Below are 18,968 nucleotides of genomic sequence, written 5' to 3'. Positions count from 1 at the left end.
CCTAGAGGGAGCATGTGGGGTGCCCTCGACTTGTTTTAGTTCATCCCACTGACTCTCTACCTGGGGTGCTGCTGTAGGTGCTGTGGCTCCTGAAGCTGCTCTCAGTGCAATAACTGGCATCGTCTTCATCCTCCATCTCTTCGGGGTAGTCAGAGTCGTCGTCGTCCTCCTCCTCCATTATCTCCTCCTCCTCTTCCTCCTCGGAGTCCTGGTTATCCTCGGGGTCTCCCTCCTCTTCCTCCTCGGACACCATGCTCTCCTCCTCCTCTTCACTCTCATGATCATCGTACACCACTTTGCTGATGCTCCTCCTGGACGAGGCAGCCCTGCCTTGGCTGTTGCAGCTGCCTCCTCCGCCTCCTCCCCCTGCTCCTCCAGCCCCAGCCCTGCCCCTACCCTTACCGCTGCTGCCTCCCCCACCAGGGGTGCTGCTGCTGCCGCTGCCTCCCTTCCTCTTGCTGCCCCCCCTGGGGGAGGCGGTGGCGGGGGAAGAGGCCTGGGCAGCCCCGGCTCCCTTCTGCTTGGGCCCCGCCGTCTCCGCCTGGGCCGAGGTCGCCCACCTGCCGCGGCTACTGCCCCGCTGCCGGGACCTCAGCCCCCCGATGGGGCCCGCCGGGGCGGGCGGAGCCGGGGAGCTCGCCTGAGCGGTGGCCGCCGCCGGCTGCTGCTGCTTGGGCGGCCTGCCTCGCCGGCCCCGCATCTCTGGGCGCTGGCCGAGGGGGGAAGGGAGGGGGAAGGAAGGCTCGGGAGGGCGCTCGGAGTCCGGACAGGCGGCTACGGGGAAGCTCCCCGCCCTGCGAGGGATCCGGGCCGGGGAGGGGGGCCGCCGAGCTGTGAGGGCCGAGGGCTCAATCCGAATTGCCGGCGTCCCGCTCCGGATCGCCACCGGCCGCCATCTTGTTTCTTCGTCTCTGCCTCGGCTCGCTCCGCTCTGACTGGGGGAAGCGGCGGCAGCAGCAGGCCCCGAGCGCCTCACGTGACCTGCCGCGCCCGCCAGCCGCCGCCAGGGGGCGCCGCCGCCGTGGCCGCGAGAGCCATGTTGGAGCCGGCGCGCTGGGGCGGCTCCGCGCCCCCCGCCCGCCCCACCACCGCTTCCTCCGCGCACCCTTTGCCGCCTTCCCCCACCGGCACACCGTGTGTGTCCCCGCAGCTCACCGCCACCTGTCAGGAGGCGCTGCCCCGCCACTGCCGCCCACCACGAGGCTCCCCTCAGCCCCGGCACTGGGCGCTCCCGGGGTGCCTCGCCGCGCCCCCCCGCCGACGGCTGAAGTTGCCCCGCGGCCACCACCGCCACCTCCCCACCCCTCACGCCCCCTTAGGACTCACCGTCTCCCCACACCCGAAGAGACGACGCCTGTTACTAGTCCTCTCTCCCAGAGCTCGACCCGCGCCCTGAAGGGAGCCCCCCGGGCGGCCACCCCTCAGCTCCAAGTCCCACGGCTTCAGCCGGCCGCGCACCGCTGCGGGGGACGGCTGTGAGCGCAGGTAGGCGACGGGCTCTGCCCCCCCCGCTCTGCCGGGGCAGGGGCTCATCACGGGGCACACATCCCCCCGGAGCGCCCGCCAAAACCAGAACCTCCAGGTCTCCCTCCCTTCAGGAGAGGTTTCCCTCCTTCACTGCGCTGAGGCAGCGGCTGCCCTGCCCTGGCATCGGGCAGGCCCCCTTGACCACTGCCATATTCATCTCTTGTCGTTCTTTAAATCTTCATCCATTATAAAGAAATTAAAACCCTCTTACAGCTCACCATTACCTAGCCAGAGTCAGTTTAAAGCAAAGCAGACTGAGATCACACAGAGCCCCGCCATTTGCATTTTTGTCCATCTACTCTCTCTGAACTGCTGTGTCTGCACTTCACTGGAGAACTACAAAACAGAGATGGGCTTAATCTATTTTATATTCTCTCTTGTTTTCCCATTTGCCAGAGCCCCCACAGGGCTAAAAATCTACATAAACCAATTGCAGCGTTAAGTTTCTATGCCACCACTTGAATTCAGGGTAACAGTTTCCTGAGCAAAAGCAGTACAAATTGAAAGCCAGACCAAGGCACACAAACATCTTGCATTTCTCACAACCAGCCTTCTTTTCATTGCTAATCTACACAGCTTTGGGATCCCAGAGCGCGTTAAGTCTTATTGTTATCAAACAAGTATGTTCACATTTTCATTTTCTCTCAGTACCTTGCTTATGCTTTTGTGTGACGCAAAAATCCAATATTGGTCATGCCATAAGCATGCCAGCTATATATCCAATGTGTAATTTCATTTGCATTCTTCTATAGTCATTTTTGAAGTGCCTTTTGTTCATTAACTTGTTGCTCAGGCTGAGAACCTCATTAAACCCACAAACCTGCCGCAGTGTCAAGCGTGCAACAATGTCACCAGGCAGCAGGGTTTAGCCCAATTTGCACTCTTATATCCAGCTTTTTATCTGCATCTCTTTTATATTCAGTTGCACTCTTTTATATTCAGTGTTGCAGCTGCACACGCTCAGAGCCATGTTCTAGACACAGTACGATACAGCAGTAGCAGTATTGCCTAACCCCAGTTACACCTTTATAATCAATTTGTATTCTGAGTCTTTCAAAGTTACCTTTAGATTGCTTCTGTCAGGCTAATTTTTGCAACCTCTTACAAGGTTGCAAAGGATTATGGTAACTCTTTAAATACATGAATATACAGATACATGTTTTGAGGTAGGTTATTTCACCATCTCCCTTTGTGATCTTAGAAAGACCCCTGTGAATTCTGCTATCTATACACTGAGAATCTAGCAAAGGTCTAGTCTATCTACTGCACTAATTATGAGCATTAACATCTCTAAAATACTGTTGATTTTATGTACTTGTAGTAGATCAAAGGTGCTAAGAATCATTTGCTTTTGACTGCTGTGAACAAGAATACCTTGTCTCTTAATCCCATCTCTTATTTATCAGTTATTGATTTGGAAGTGCTTACTGAATAGGACAAAGAATTTTAATTTTATAGGTGAAGAAATGGATGCATAGAGAGGTACATTAGCTTTCAGAGTCAGGACTATAAATTAGTTCTTTCCAACACGCAGCTTAGCTCAGTACAGAGAAATAAACCATAACCCCTTCACCTATTCGCCTAAACCTGTCCACTCCCAAGGACAAAATGTATCTCCACTAGGAAGTTGAAATTCCTATTTTGAGTCTGCTGGTATAGTTAAATGAGCATATTTATAAGTCAATTGAATACAGCAGGAAGAGGAATTTTAGGTAGGAGGTCCTACACTGCCTCCATACTCAAGACAGATGGAGAGAAAGGCTCCTTTCAAAAAGCACTTTGGAGAAGATGAATAGCCTAGTTGTTCCAAGCTGTTATCTGCATGGGTTCCTTTCTCCAAGGGTAAGGGAAAGAACTTAAGAACCTACAGCTGGATGGCATTATTAACAAAAGAGCATATGCTCTTGCTTAAATTATTGAGCTGCTTTTGTCCAGTCCTTCCCTCCAAATTATTTTATAACATGTATGAGGCATTGAATTTAAGTATTTAAGCAGCATAGATGAGGTTAACTTAAGCTCAGGTGTTCACTCTGAAAAAGTACTTGGAGAAAACAGACACTGATGTAGGTAAGAATGTTCTTATTTAAAACTGGAGATGAGTTTTCTTGTTCAGAAAATTAAAAGCAACTATTTCCCATGCCATGAAGTACCCCTCTATATGATTCTTCAGCTGCCCAGTGTAGTTTTTTTTAAATTTTACTTTACATCCATTTGGTACTGACCGCTGATAACAGTGTATACAACCAGAACGTGTCAACTTCCAAAGAGTCTTAAGGCTTCTAACTCTATGCAGCTGTTTCAAAGTTATACAGTCAAAGTCCAGTAAGTTTTGCATCTCACACTTCAGCCATAACCACCTTGTGTTCTAGCTCTAGTCAGAGAAAGGAAAATGCTGTTGTTCATTCTCAGGCAAGTTTAACCTGACAAAGGTTAAGGAGCCTTTTATTTAAACAATGATTTCCAACATTCTGCTCCAAATCAAACTGGATGTCTCCTGTGTCCACTGACATATGCTTAAGCCAGCACTATCAGAGAAAAATCACTATCAAAAAAGTTAAGTTATTTTTAGCTAGGTTAGTTCTTTGCTCCAACCTAACAGGCAAGATACCATTCTTGCTCCAAGATTGCTGGCAGTTATCCGTTGTGTGGTCAGCTTAACAACACGTCAAACTCACTCCAAAGTCCACAGCATTAAATTTTACCTGAATGTTATTTTAATAACATTCCTCTTACCCCAAAGCTTCAAATGTATATAGGCAAGATTTCAAGATATGAGTACTTAAAAAGCAGAAATTGTCTTGAATGCAATCTCTCAACATCAGAAAGCTTCAGAAATTTCTAGAGCAAGAGTCCTGAAGTACAGCTACTTATGCTGAAATCCAGGAACTCCATTCTGCAAGTCTGTGCAGGACAGCATGCTCCAGAGGAGCACTCTCTCTGCTTGAGAAAACAAGTTGTCTTCAGCTGACGGCAATCTCTGAGATAAAAATTGTAACAAGACATCCTATTAAATAACTGCTCTTTGCTTCTTCATTTGAGGAAGGAGTCTAGTTCCTGCTGTATACCTCTTCCTTCTCCCTAGCTGTAGGCAGTTTCTGGATGCAAGTGGTCTTATCAGACAGGAGATGCACCAAAACAGCTTTAGATTATTGTCATTCAAGATTTTAACTACTGACCACCACACAACCCCTTCCCTTCTATTTTTTTTTTTTTTTAAAGCAGCATAGAGGACCTGGTTGGACTGGAAAGGAAAGCACGAAAGGGTGCACTAGTAAGTTGTCATACCATGACACAGAGAGAAAGCAGTGCAAGTTAAGCAACAACCCTATGCCTACACTTCAGCTCCCTTCCCTGTTTAAGCTAAATCTGTAAATGTCAAAGGCATATTTGGACAAAGTAAAAACAACTTAAAAATAGAAAATCAAAGAAGCAAAACTCATTTGAGTTCATAACCTGAGTGTAGACAAGAGAACTCTGAAGAATCTAGTTAGAGAGATTTCAACTATTCAGTAAAAAGAAGCAAGTAGAATATAAACGTTAATTAATTTGATGAAACATCTATTGAAGTCGTACTGCCAATATTCGCCTAATTCTTTGCCAAGAATCATGTGGCATTTTAGGATGTTCTTATGATTGCATATCAAAATTATACAGGAAAACATAAGGAAGCATCCAGCTTCTTACCCAGTCAAAAAGAGAGCTTTTAATACATGAGCTTCAAACTTACAACTCCCATGTAGCTACAGAGTAACCGTGCTCCTCCTATGTAGAAAACAACTTTTCACATCCCCAATATGGAGTGCTAATACATCCTCATCATAAAAGGAATCAATAAAAAATAAATTTGTTTATAATTCATTTCAAATTCAAATAAGTTCCAGGACTTCAATAGAATATGTCTGAGAGTCTTTCTGGTGATGCAGTCTTTGTAATTCTCGCAAACTTCCTTCAATCTTGTTAAGTTCAGAGTAAAATCGTACCTAAAAACAAGAAAACAGGTATTTACAGTAAATTTTAATTCTTTTCATACATCATTCTACTGTGGAACTAGCTGTGGTTCTGCACAGTTTTGGATATTTAAACCAAACAAATATAGCAGCATTTGAAATCACAACGAGAAAGAGAGGCAACTGCCATTACATGCTCAGGAAGGAGCACACAGAGGAGAACAGACATTGGTTTACTATTTAATTTGTTATGGTCGGCCCTCCCTCCCATTCTTAACACCCAGATTCTAAATCCATACTAAAATGAAATAATTATCCCAGAAGATGCAACTTACTTGAGCTCTCACAAACTTATGCAGGTTTGAAAGCAACTCTTTTGCTTCTGGTAGCATCACCATAACTGTGAAGTGAGCATCAAGTAACAGGCACATCCAATCCATAACCTGGAGACAAACAAGAAAAGTACACCTACACTTTACGATATGCGAATGACAGAGACTTTGCTTTAAAAGCTGAACTCTGAAACATTAACTTCTAATGCAAAATGCGTGGTTTCATAATTTCAGGCAGTGTATTTTCTGACAGTAAAAAGTATTGTTACATCTGACTTCATACAGGTTATATTAATAGACAATACTTTACAGAATGAATTTAAATCTCAGTTGATTTTAGATATTCACAACTACTCACTACATTACATACTACAGAAATCGAAGGAAGTACAACTCTTAGAACTACCTTCTCACCTGATTTATAGTTGGAGAGCATATTCCAGGAAGAGTGGTATTAATTTTTTCACTGCATTTCACATACAGGTAGTATAAATACCTGAGAAACAGCTAAAAGTAGAAAAGTCAGAATACTTTTAAAGAACAAACATTAAATAGACTGAGGAGTTTTGTCCTGCACACAGTAATACCTGTAAGATTTTTTTTTAAATTTCTTTTTTAAAGCAACATAGATGCCTGTATACTTTGCATTAAAAACAAGTTTTATGGTTCTCCTATACCATCTATAGCTAAATGTTTGAAAATTCTCAGCAATATTCACTGTTAAGTTACATTCAGGGGTAATCATTCTTCCTGTGATTGTGTCAGTGCAATTTAATTCAGACACAGACTTTTCTAGGAAATTTGCTAAACACTGTATCAACATTAAAAATTTTAGTCCCAGTTTCACTTTCAGTAGCCAACAATAAACTGCTAATGGTCAGAATCAGGTCAACATCATCTTGTGCTGAGCACAAGTCAAAGATTTCTCTCTTTCTCCAAAAAAAAGAAATCAAGGACATGGGTCAGTGCTAAGCTTTGTTCTGATGTGTGGTTTGTTGGTTTTTTTCCCCAATCACTGTAAAGCCACATATATGCTCAGGCACTATGGTACTGTATTTCAGGTTTTGAGGGACATGGAAGTTTGGGTTTTTTTTCCTAAACTGAGAAGTTCTGAGATTGAATACTTGAGTCTGATTTGTATTACACTTGGTATTTTACACAGTGTACAGTTTGTTTCTCATATTCTCTAAACTTGTTTTTCTGATGAAACTCACTAAATCAGCATATCTCGTTTCTTTCTTAAAAAGCATCCAAATCAAGAAAAGATACTATATTTGCTATCAAAACATGAACAACATTTTCCAAGTAGACTAGGTCATAAAGAGGGTTTCTTACTTACATTTTCTAAAATAAGCAAGGACTGCAAAAATTAGTAGAAGTTCCATATGTACATGGAAAAACGTGACATTCGTTAACAATAAATCTTATTAGGTGTCTTAATTTCATTTGCATGTGTTACTTTGTGATTCAGACTCCAGTAAGACTGGCAAGTTTATGATGTACAATTGGAAAACTTTTCCCTTTCCCTCTCCCCAAAATAATATGGGTTTTTAAACTTTTTAATTTTAACATACTTACAACAGCTTGCTGAGCTGGAAGGTTTTTCAGATGAGGCAAAAGAAAAGTTTCACTGTAAGCCGAATGGAGAACAGCATTTCTGTGCAGGACTATTAAGCAAATAAAATTGCAGGAAAAAATACGAGTTTCTACAGACTGAAGTGAATTCTAATTAAAGTATTTCTCCAGGACCTCTCTCAAAGAGCCTATTTCAGCTTTTGAATCTCTCCTACTTCTATAATGAAATATATACAGCAACTGAAATATCACAATATAGTTAGCTTGAACAGTTCTGTTTACTGCAAGTATGTAATTGGCTAATGTGTTTCAACAGGCAAATATCAAAATGATCCATGCTATTTTCTGTTAAGTAGACAAAATTTTATTACACTTATGCAATAAGTCTAAATTGGTTTAGATGCTTTCTAAAAGTTAATTGTTTCTATTTATAGTCTAAACAATCCTTCTACTGAGTAGGAACTTCTCTTATCATAACTTCACTGAAGTTTTCAACAATAACAGAAGAAATGTCTTTTAGCAATACTAAATATAAACATTCACATCACATGTCATGTACTGACTTTCCTACATTAAAACACATAGAGGATACAATAATGCTGCCTTCTGCGGTCCAACGGGGCAGAATTCACCATCAGCCGTCAGATGGGTTTCTTTTGTGGTATTAGTATCCCAGACGTCTTGTTCGAGCTCTGCATTGAAACCATTTTCTACAATTTCTGTCTTAACTTCTTTATTGTTGAATTCAATATCAATGTAACAGATTACAGATTCTAGATTCACATCTATTCTTTGAAGATAGGCTTCACTAATGCTGTAGAAGAAAGTTCCAGACATTTAATACTTTTAATTATTAGCTTTAAAATCAGCAATGCCACCAACCCAACAGCAGTACACACTATGAAGTCTTTGTAGCTTACTATAAAAGTAAAAACATATACTAAAATACAGAGTCTTGCAGAATGAATAAAGGCCATAAGAGAACAGTTAATATTTTGTAATTATTAACCTTGAACAACACATGTACTGCTCTTTTATTCCAACAATGTAAGTTACTGTATTCTTGGACATTCTGTCATGGGCTAATGTAAAAGTTATACCCTATTCAAGACTGTTGTTGTGTTCTGACATTAGTGGGACTTCTACAACCCATAAGTCAGTTATGATTTTCCTATTATTTAATAATAAAGTATTTGATAATCCTAAGGTATGAAATTAATAAGATCTGATGTTTCTAATAAAAAAAGAATCCTTTTTGCTCTGAAAGCCGAGAGGAACAGTTACAAGTCTTTTCTTTTGGTTACAGTGCCTACCTAAAACTTCATCCTTTTTTGGATATGAAAACCGTTTTTGTCATGAACATACAAGAGTTGATCTTTCTTTGTGGGCCTCTTAACCCAAGTAAGTTCCCAGTTAAGTCTGTTGCACAGTAAGCACATAGCTGTAACAACGTATGTAGAAGGACGCGAGTACCATTCAAGCCAGCAGCACTACCAAAAGGCATGTTCGTTTAAGTACCATTTACATAGTTTTTAGAATTAACATGTGCAACAGGTACCTTGTAAAAAAAGTTTGTCAGTCTGCAAGACTGCAACATATACTGTAGTCAGAATTAATAGCTTCATGCACAGTATTAATTGCTCATCTATAAAATTAAAGCCATTCTTGACAACACACAGCCTTTTATTAACGGGATTGGTTTGGTGAAGGAAAAAAAGAGTGATTCCAACTTACCTTAAAAATACTTTTAAGCAAGCATAAGTAATTTCTTCAGGAATATCTGGAAACCGTTGTAAGCAGATTTGTAAGAGATGCACATCTTTTTTCTCCAAAGCAACAGCCATTAAATCTGGACACAAACTGTAAGAATGTGAAAAGAATAGGCTGCATAGTTCACACTCACTGAAGACTACATTGATGACTAATGCAGAAGTATTAATCTCATTTTACACAAAAATCAATCTGGGAAGCATCAGCTTCATCAGAAAATAAACATAAGCATCTTTGATAGTAAATGCTGATAATTCAAGAGTGCTTTATAAAGAACTGAATTTCTACTTTTTAAATTTTTTACGACTATTCCTTACAATTAAAAAATAAAAGCAGAATCGTCACCTGTAAGACAAGTCTCGTGTTTGAACTATCTGTAGCAGGAAATTTCGAGGGTAGTACTTTGGATTTGTTTTACATCTGTTTATAAGGGCAGTTATTACACATCCAATGGTGGCTTGGAAATCTGGCATCTGTGCTTTTGACATCAATTGTCTCAATTCATCTTCAAATGCAGTTGTAGAAGCATCCTGAAAATGACAAATACTGTGCAACTCAGAAGTCCAGGGCATGGGTTTGAGAACTGTACTGTCACTAATTAGACCAAGTAGAAAAAAAGACTTATTTGGGCATGCAAGCTAAAAAAAGTTACAAAAAAACCCTCACCACGGTTTTGTAAGTCACTCTCAACCATGAAAGAGCCAAATGAGTGTAATTACTCTGGACTCAAGTAAGCAGTAGCTTTCAATAATTGCTCAGGGATTATTTGCCTGTTACTTCAGTAACGTTACCAAGACGTCCAGCCATAGCTGAACTATAGGTACGTTCACACAGGAAGGGATGCAACTTGAAGTATCAGAACTCTTGCAAGTTTTGGAAAGGAACTAAACAGCTTATTGCTATATTTGCAGTGGAATTCCTAGCATCCCTATAAATTCAAAATGTCTTCAGCAAAATTAAAGCCATAAATAAGAATCTAAAAAAGCTTGTAAAAGCAGAGCTCAGGTGAAATATCCTCCCACCTTATTTACTGTAAGAGAAGATTTTCCTTAAAAGTGAACAAATTTGTACAAGTTTTCAGAACTCAGCTATTATAAGCCCTGTACTGTAGAACTCTAAAACTTTTTTGTCCTGTGGCAAAACTTTAATTTCATCACATCCAAATACTATTCTAGCACAATAATAATAATATCATCCTCCAAGTCAACTGTGTAAGACAGCTTCATCAACTTGACATGCGCACGAGGACATGGAAAAAGGTAACAGCTTAAGAGACAACTAGAATATTCTGAGAATGTCTAAAACACTATTTTAGGATATTTGGTTTACTTACTTTTAGATTTAGTAAGAGCTGCCCAACTGATAAGGTATCTGGCTGTGCTTTAGCAACAGTGGTCCTTTTTGATCGTAACTATTATAAAGAAAAAGTTATTATTCAGCTCCAAAAAGATGGTATATATTTAACGATTTCAATCAAGATAACTAGGAATTTCACGCGTCAACTTGCTGCACAGATTACAATTAGTAACTGGGTAGTCCAATTCCAGAAACAGTGTCAGAAACAATGAGTGACAAATACAAAACGAAATTCCCTTCTGCTACACCACCCGAAAGTAGCAGCATGGGGAAGGGACAAGAGAAACAACAACAATCTCACATGCTCCTGATGCTAACTTACAGTCATTTTGGACTCTGATTTTAGAGCTACAGACTGCTGTGACTGAAAGGAAACCATGAGCTCTTCATCTCCAAGGGTATTCCAGTTTACAAATGAAGACACTTCTGTGAACACAAAAATGAAACTATATGAAGGTAACACTTAAAGCACATTTATTAGAGTATGAATATTACATGAACTTTTTATACTAATAGGTATTTTCTAAACTATAATCCAAGTCATTTTCTGCCAAGAAAGTTTCCAGTTTTATCTCAGCAGCAGGTAGTTTTATGACCCTTTTTTTACATACTGTTTTTCCATTTAGCTTCTGGGAGGAAGAGAAGAAAAGTTATTTCACAATTTATTGTGAGTTTACTTGCAACAACACTTTACCAGTGCAATGCTAAAATTAAAGATGCTACGCCAGTACAATTTTAAATTAAAATTTACAAACTAAGGTTTGACATTGTCCCATCTAATCACAAACTCTTTGAAAACAACTTATAGGAGACAGCACTTCATTTTGTTGTCAGTATTCATAGCCAACATTCCACTACTTTCAGTAATTCCTGTATTTGAATGACAACCCAGTTTAAGTGAAGCAACAATAACTTCAGACATTTGCGTGCTTTGGTGTTCTCAGCAACAGTAAATTTAACAGCTAAGAACAGAATACAGTGTTAGGTTACTTTAAGCTGTTTAGATTAAATGGATTTTATATGACTTTATTAAATAATTTTTATACCATTTCAGAAGTTTTCCTTTTATGACATCTTTTCACTGTAATTATAAAAATTCTTACCAGGAGTTTGACTGTCCTTGAGCTTTCCCACAGCAGCTGCCAAGGATGATGTTTCACACTTGTACATAATTACTGTTAGCACTTTCCCATGAGTAAAAAAAAATTTTTCCTCATAACACCACAACTACAAAACATTAAAACATATTGTTAATGAGGAGATGAGCAGAGAAGAGTGTTCTTGCACAAACTAATGTTTAACTCCTTACTACAAAATTCAACTAAAAGTCAGCGATCAGATTATTTTAAATTATTTTTGGTAGGTTTAACACTTATTAGCAGACCTTCATTAACTGCTGATTTTAAATACAGAAATAAGAAGCCTTCTGTCGAGTATTTTCCAAGGATGTCTTAAGGTACAGCAGCTGCTCTTAAGTCCACTTGGTAATTTTATTTTTTAAAATTCCCTCTTGTGCAATTTTATGACAAAAAACAGGCAGCTGTTCTATTTCACTAGTGCATTTATTACTTAGGTGTCAGTTTACTTATCACTGACACCTGAACATCTTGAAATACTATTTAGGGAGATGCAGGGATCACTTAGGCCATCAATTCCAAGTTTTCTGAACAGAACAGATATTGGCTGGGTTTTTTGTTTAATTAGCTATTTCATTGTCATCATATAATCAACACCATCAGAAGCAAGAAGGTACTGAATTATCAAAGAAATTGCCACAGGTGACCATTCTCCCATTAAAATATTCTGACAGAAATAGCTCATCAGCTGATCAATATTAATATTGTTTCAGAAGCTGGCATTCACTGCTCTTCCAGCCAGAAGCAGAACTCTGAAGCCCACCAGTCTCTTTGCTGCTATCACGCCAAATACACAATGCTTAGGACCACAAACTAAAGATTGAGCTCACTTGTCCACTGGTTCCCAGGGGCAGCTCCTTTGAAGTTTGCAACGTCTGAAATTTTGTGTTCCATATTGTTAGGCACTCTGGGAAAATAAGATAGATGTTACAACCCCGAAAAGTGACATAAATGCTGCAACACTTGAGGAAATAGAAATAACTGTTTCAAAATAGCTCAGTGAGGAATGTAGTCAACATTAGGAATGAAGTCATCTGGTTAGATCTCAAGAAAAATATTTAAAGATGAGTTAGTTTTCCAGTGAAGAGCTTTAAACAAGAAGCTGTGGCAAGAGGGACAGCAGCCAGTGTGGCTTCCAGTCAGGAACAACATTTTGTTCTAAAATGCTGTGTTCAGCAGCTTCAATTTAACTGATCTCACACTTCAGAAGTTTAGGCATGAGACTCAAGTGTTTGTTTCACTTATTTTATACACTCATTTCTTACAGGACATTAGGTCTGTTTCCCCACACAGGTCCCTTTAAAAGTGTCCAAGTTCACCTTTTAATTCCCCTCCAGCCACAAGTCCTCTTGCTGCATCTTCTCACCTATTTCACAAACAGCATGAAAGCAAATACTGAAACCCAACAGCGAGTATAATCCTGCTACGCAGTATACAGTTTAGTGGTAAAAGTTATCTTTTGGCTAGTGCTCTGAACGGCACAGCTCAACTATGTATTAGCTTCAAACACCAACTAACATTTTATTCACACTATTTCCTGCTTAGTGCTTTGCCTAAGAAAATTTTAGACCTTACAACATCTTCATCTGATTTTTCAAGTTACCTTTGGATTCTTCACCAGATGCAGCTAGACTTCCCAATACTGCGATATGGTCTTTATCAAGAAGAACAAAAGAAGTTCCTTTTAGAACACTTCCAGATACCGAAAGATTTAGTAGTAGTGACTTGGACAAAATTTGCTCTTCCTCTTCGGTATTTTGGTGCAGAGGTATCAGAACCTTGTACACAGAGTCATTGGAATCTGTCAAAGAAAAGTGATGACACTTTTATGATCTGTTATTATTAAAAAACTATTTGATAAGATATAGCAAAAGGACATCCAAAGAGAACAAAATCCAGCAAGTGCTGAAAGAAGAAATAATACAGGATATTTAAAGGACACATTGTGATGCAAAGCAGCAAAATAAAAGTGTAGCTGGCACGAGATCTGCAAGGTACAAGTCGTAACATTTAGGAACAGTCAGTCTTTACAGTCATTAAGATATCAGAAAGATTTAATTACTACTTCTACCACTGGCTGTTTTAGAAAGTTTAGAGAGCGAAAAATATTGAATAGTAATTCATAACTATCTACATTTTATGTCCTTTGGTTTATTATCACATCCTGTTAGAAAATATAACTTACACAAGCACAGAAGGGTGATGGTTTGATTTTTTATATGTGCTGTGAAATTCAGTGGCTTAGATAATTCCTGCTGTTCAAGCTTATATTTGTGTAGACTATTCATCTTAAGTTTCTGTACATAGACAAAAAATTCCCCATCCTAAAAAAAAAGAAAATAAAATTTTCCTTTAATATACACAAAGAAGATACAACAGTAATTCAGATATTAGTACTCCTTAACTTTGTTAAGCAAAATTAGGAATTTGTGTTTTCTACAGGACATACAGCCTAATTCAGCAATATCTGCAGACTCAAGCATGTAAAGGAAATTCTAATTTGATGCAACAAATGGATTCATAGGAAGAAGCATCTGAATAAATACAGATTCACATATAATTCTTTTTTAAAAAACCACACATCCTATTTAATAAGTTCTACACAATGAGCAAGTATTTGAGGGTAAAGAAGAGTCACACAATCATCTACTGTACTTAATCTTAATTGTTCTCTGAAGTTCTAAGAGTCAGGCTCCTCAGCCTCTAAAGCAATACAACTTCAATTTAACTGTTGTATCAGAAACAATACATACACAGGATATTGATTAAATTGGGATAATGATTTCTCTAAAAGCTCCTAAAATCCAATTAAACAGGTGATGGATTTTAGAAAAAGCACTTAGATTTGCTGCTATGAAAGATTTTTAAAAAGTATCAACTCACTTTCTCAGTAGTGAAAATTAAGACAGGTTGTTGACCTTCCATAAAAGCGTCACTCCACCTAAAACCAGAAAGCTGCATGAACATCTTGTAAATTCTAGGACCATACCCAAAGTCATATCACTATTCCTTAGGCAGCCTCTTATTTTTAGGATATCTGTATATATTTTAAGATTTTAAAAGCAACGTGTTGGAAAAAAACCACCCAACCCCAACATCTCAGTCTCCAGATTTCTCCCCTACCCCCTCAGAAAAGCGAACAGCTTTAATCATCATCGTCAATTCCTCTGGGCAAGAAGCAAGCTTCATAAAGTGGTATCACTCACTTGATGACTTCATCTGTGATGATGTTTTCAATTTCTTGTTGTGGGGCTTCTAAAAGGACATCTAAAGTTCGAATGCCACCTCCTTTGAATAGCACCACTGGCCCTCCATTGGGTAGGGAATGTATTCTGTATACATCAGCTGAAAGCTATACAGAAAAATAACATTTCTGTGTTCTTCAGTACATTACCTTGAAAGCCAAGTGTTTTATCCATGATTTTTTTTTTAGTTCTTTTAATAAATCAGTAACAGAAGAACAACGAACTTGTAAGATTCCTAATAATGGAGACCTAGTAGTTGACGATTTTCTGAAATGCTATGAATAATGCAAATCACTACCTAACAAAAAGCCAGAAAAGCGTCCCAATGAGCATCACATTTCTGAATCACATTAAAAAAAAAACCCATAATGGAGCGTAAGGAGTTCAAACAACTGTTATACAGCTGTATTGGGTTTGGGTGGCAAGGTTTTCGTAGCAGATGCTTACAGCATTGTTTAACACATCCACCAGAACAGAAAAATCTATATTTGAACAAAATTTGCCACCTTTAAAGAAAGTCCTCTGAAATTTTGGACTTGGGATACAACTAATTTCAAGAGTAACACGTTGATGATCGAGTCTCTCAGCCCAAGTGGATTCCTTGTAATATTTCAGAACATCATGAAGCACAAATTAAGACAACAGTCAGCTAAAACATAATATTACTAGTACCATGAAAATTAGCATATCTTCCCTCCACCAGCATTCAAAACATTAACATAAAAGTGAACACATGTAGGAGACTTACTGTTGCTTTAAATACTTTGTCCAAGTTAATATCTTTGTTCTTCCATATTCTTAAAACCTTCAAGAGAAGCAAAGTAAAACAGTAATACACAGAGTTTTCAGCATGTAAAATACTAACAATTGCATCTCACTGAAACAGAAGAGGAAAATACAGAAAGTATTCACAGTAATCATAGTGGAAACTGACTCAGGGTGAGTTTGCACAGGAAGAAGCTGAAGCAGAGACACCAGGAATACAAACCAAGCTGAGGAATCTTAAATTGGAAAGGAAGGATAGGAGAGAGTAAGGTTAAGGAAAAAGATACAGTAGGATTCTAAATGAAAATAGCTCAAAGTGATGGAGACAGATTAAGATACAGATTACCTTATCTGGAAGAGAATGTTTCAAGGAGAATAGTGAATGGTCAGGAAAGATATTTCATCAATAACAAAAAGCCAAAGGTTCAGCATTTGCTGAGCAAACACTTCGTGTACACAAACAGGAAATGTTTAACTGCAAAACATGAGCTGAAAACAAAGGGTGCAGGTATGAACTATTTTAACCATTTTGGTACAATAATCATGCAGTTCTAAGTGTCAACCAGTCTGCAACAAGAGAAGTAACTTATCCTTAGAGAATATACGCATGAGGCGCTTTTCACTGACAATGCTTCAGTTTTTAAGAGGCCACTGTGTTACTGGCAGCCAGCACAGATGATCTTCACGTCACTATGCCACTACAAAAAGAACACATTGTGCAGCTGTAGGACTGCACATCCCTGTCCTCTCAAAGAGCAGAGATGACCTGAAACGCAACAGGGCGTTGAGAGCTCCGTGCATTTACATTTAGCCAAAACCAGAGCATCGCTGATGTCGTCCCTATCTACATTCACTCAGCAGACTCACTACATCTTTTTTTTCCCCGTAAGAAAAGATAAAGGATCTCACCTTGTCATCATGAACAGCTATGTATTCGTGAGTTTCAAAGTTGCATACAACTGGACATGTGATAATCTGTCCATGTTTAACTGACCAACAACCCAGTGGCTTCTGATCTGAAACCTAGAAGAGTCAGAACAAAGACATTGTAATTAAACTATAAGGTGGTACACTTTGGGGATTTTTCTCATGACAGAAAGGAAATGCAAGGTAGCTACATCTGATTTGAATGAGAATATTAATTAGAATTATTTCTTCTCACATAAGAAATAACTTTGACCTGTAACAGTCAGATGGGCTTATGCCATAAAGCACAGGTACGAGGCATGGCTTTTCCAAAGCAAAGATACTACTTTTAACTACTAGTGTAAGTTACTTTTACTCACTAACACAATCATGCACGGAACCACGCTTTTGCTTTTTCTTTTACTATTTCAATATAAGTCGTTGAGATCAAGAGCAATGAATTCTACCCTCTAAACTCACATTACCTATGATTTACATCTGGCTGCTCTGAGGGTACTCACCCCCCTCTCCTCAGTCTAGACCTACACTGGGCACGTTTACCAACATATTTATGCTCTCGTGCACAGTCTTGGCAGCGGGACTAAACAGCCTGCAGGAGGTCCACTAAGATACAATCCCTAGCGCCACGAACGTGAAAGTCATTTAAAGATAAAGCCCCAAATATTTCCCTGTAGTTTCTTATTATGGTCTACTGAAATATACGCATACATCAAAAGACACCGGAACACGCTCTAGTTTCAAGTGCTGCAAACCAAAACCTTTCATCCTCCAGCCCACAGGAAGGCACCTGACACAAAACCGACAGCCGGACAAAACGCATGTCACCCCGGCTAAGTAAGGAAACGTTACGTGCCCTGCACCTCGGGATGGAAGTTCTTCTTGGAATGAAGGGAGAAAAGCAGCAAAAGGAGAAATACGCAAGGAACCGACCAAGCCGACACCGGCTCCACGGGCAGACAGGCCGGGGGACAGCCGAAGGGCCAGGTGAGCAGGGCAGGGCGGCAGCCCCGGGATGGCCGTCTGCGGCCACACACGGACAAGGCGGGAGGGGGGCGGTGACAGCCGGGCCCAGCCGCCCTCCGGACAGGCCGGCCGGGGCAGGGGGCAGAGCGGTCCCGAGGCGCCGCCGAGGCCGTGCCCGGGGACCCTCCCACAGGCCGGGGCTGCCCGGCGGCAGCACCGACGCCTCCCGAGGCCGAGCGGCCGAGGCTAGGCCGGGCGGTTACCTTAAAGAGCGTGGCCGTCCTGCCGCGGTCGGTGAGCAGGACGTGGTCGGGGTCGGGGCCCGGCTCCAGGGCCAAGAGGCCGCCGCCAAGCCCGACGCCGCCGCTGGGACCCAGCCCGCACAGCGTGAAGCTCTCGCACAGCGCCGCCATCTTCGCGAGCGTCCTCTCTCGCGAGACTTGACACGGCGTAGCGTGACCCTGGGGGGGGGGGCCCACATACTCGCTGGGGCGGCACACCACGCGTGCGCCGCTGCCCGAGGCGGCGGGGCATGACGGAAACAGCCGAGGCCGTTCGGGAGTTTCCGGGCGCCGCGGGAGGTGGGAGGGAGCGCGGGGCTGGCGGCGCCCGCGAGAGGGGACTTTGTATCGCGACTTGCGCGCTGCTGTCGCGTGGGCGTGCTCTGAGTCGGGACTGCCGGTCCTGCCTCTTCCCCTCAGCTGGAGGGAGGTTTTGCCGCCTGGCGTTTGCAAGGGGCGTACAAATACGACGCGTTCTGAGTATCTTAAATATTACAAAATCCGAGAAGAGCCGTTGATTTTCAGAGCGCCGTTAGGAAGCGGGACAACCGACGGCATTCAGGATTCCCTTCATTCCGTTGTTCCCAATGTATTTCAGGCATGGCGTTAATCAGATCATTCCACAGCCGTTCACACAGTTGGTCCTGCTCGGAGGAGGTGTCCTTCACATGCAGATTAGCAGCAGGACATTCAATAAAAGGCTCTGTGGTTTTGCATCTACACAATAAAACGTTGCTGGGTTTAAGACTACTTTAATTAAATGTATTTCTGCCCTATGAGATATCTCATTTTTGTAAAGAATAAAGGGTGCAATTTTTTCCCTCTACAAGAGCACAACCCAACTCCACCAGTTTTAGTAGCTGTAGGATCAGGTGCGGGTTTTTAACCAATTTGTAATGTATTTTCATGTGTTAGCATTTTGTTTGTGTGCAAATGTTAATGAAGCCCTAGCAATACAAGCCCAAGCTGTAAAAAACATAAAGTCAAACCAAACCAGCGACAAAACCGGTCAGGCCCAGCCATCAGATGTGTTACCGTGCCAGCCACTGTCTGGCGTTGGGGAACGTGTGTTGCCAGCACTGTAATTTCGGGGTCTTGCTGCTGGCATATCTGCTCGCGGGAGAACCCAGCTGTAATTTCACCT

The 18,968-nt window shown here is 41.1% G+C and overlaps 2 protein-coding genes across 20 annotated transcripts in view; both read right to left on the bottom strand.

The window, feature by feature from the left end:
- BPTF (bromodomain PHD finger transcription factor) overlaps nt 1-941 on the bottom strand; it is a 57,637-nt gene extending 56,696 nt beyond the window's left edge. For 17 of the 18 annotated variants that reach the window (XM_075770772.1, XM_075770775.1, XM_075770762.1 and 14 more), the window contains exon 1: nt 61-839. In XM_075770772.1, coding sequence (XP_075626887.1) covers nt 61-700 — 640 coding nt within the window. In that variant the 5' untranslated portion in view covers nt 701-839. Of the gene's footprint in view, nt 1-60 lie in introns of all 18 variants that reach the window. The other variant, XM_075770771.1, reaches the window with a different exon arrangement.
- A 4,270-nt stretch (nt 942-5,211) lies between these two features.
- NOL11 (nucleolar protein 11) lies at nt 5,212-17,989 on the bottom strand. 2 transcript variants are annotated; one of them, XM_075770444.1, is made up of 18 exons: nt 17,807-17,989; nt 16,563-16,676; nt 15,637-15,693; nt 14,850-14,995; nt 14,527-14,584; nt 13,829-13,967; nt 13,247-13,444; nt 12,474-12,550; nt 11,611-11,734; nt 10,830-10,933; nt 10,485-10,562; nt 9,497-9,681; nt 9,116-9,241; nt 7,974-8,195; nt 7,385-7,463; nt 6,221-6,313; nt 5,810-5,917; nt 5,212-5,507 (listed from the first exon to the last, which is right to left on the bottom strand). In XM_075770444.1, the coding sequence occupies exons 1-18, from the start codon at nt 17,954-17,956 to the stop codon at nt 5,394-5,396; spliced, it is 2,172 nt and encodes a 723-aa protein (XP_075626559.1). In that variant the 5' UTR covers nt 17,957-17,989; the 3' UTR covers nt 5,212-5,393. The 2 variants fall into 2 exon arrangements, with proteins under 2 accessions (XP_075626559.1, XP_075626560.1); XM_075770445.1 differs by lacking the exon at nt 10,485-10,562.
- Nucleotides 17,990-18,968: the final 979 nt, after the last annotated feature.

Source organism: Balearica regulorum, chromosome 18 (genome assembly GCF_011004875.1).
Source record: "Balearica regulorum gibbericeps isolate bBalReg1 chromosome 18, bBalReg1.pri, whole genome shotgun sequence".
NCBI lineage: Eukaryota > Metazoa > Chordata > Aves > Gruiformes > Gruidae > Balearica > Balearica regulorum.
Note: the sequence above shows the minus strand (reverse complement) of the source record. Positions and strands in the feature narration are given on the sequence as shown.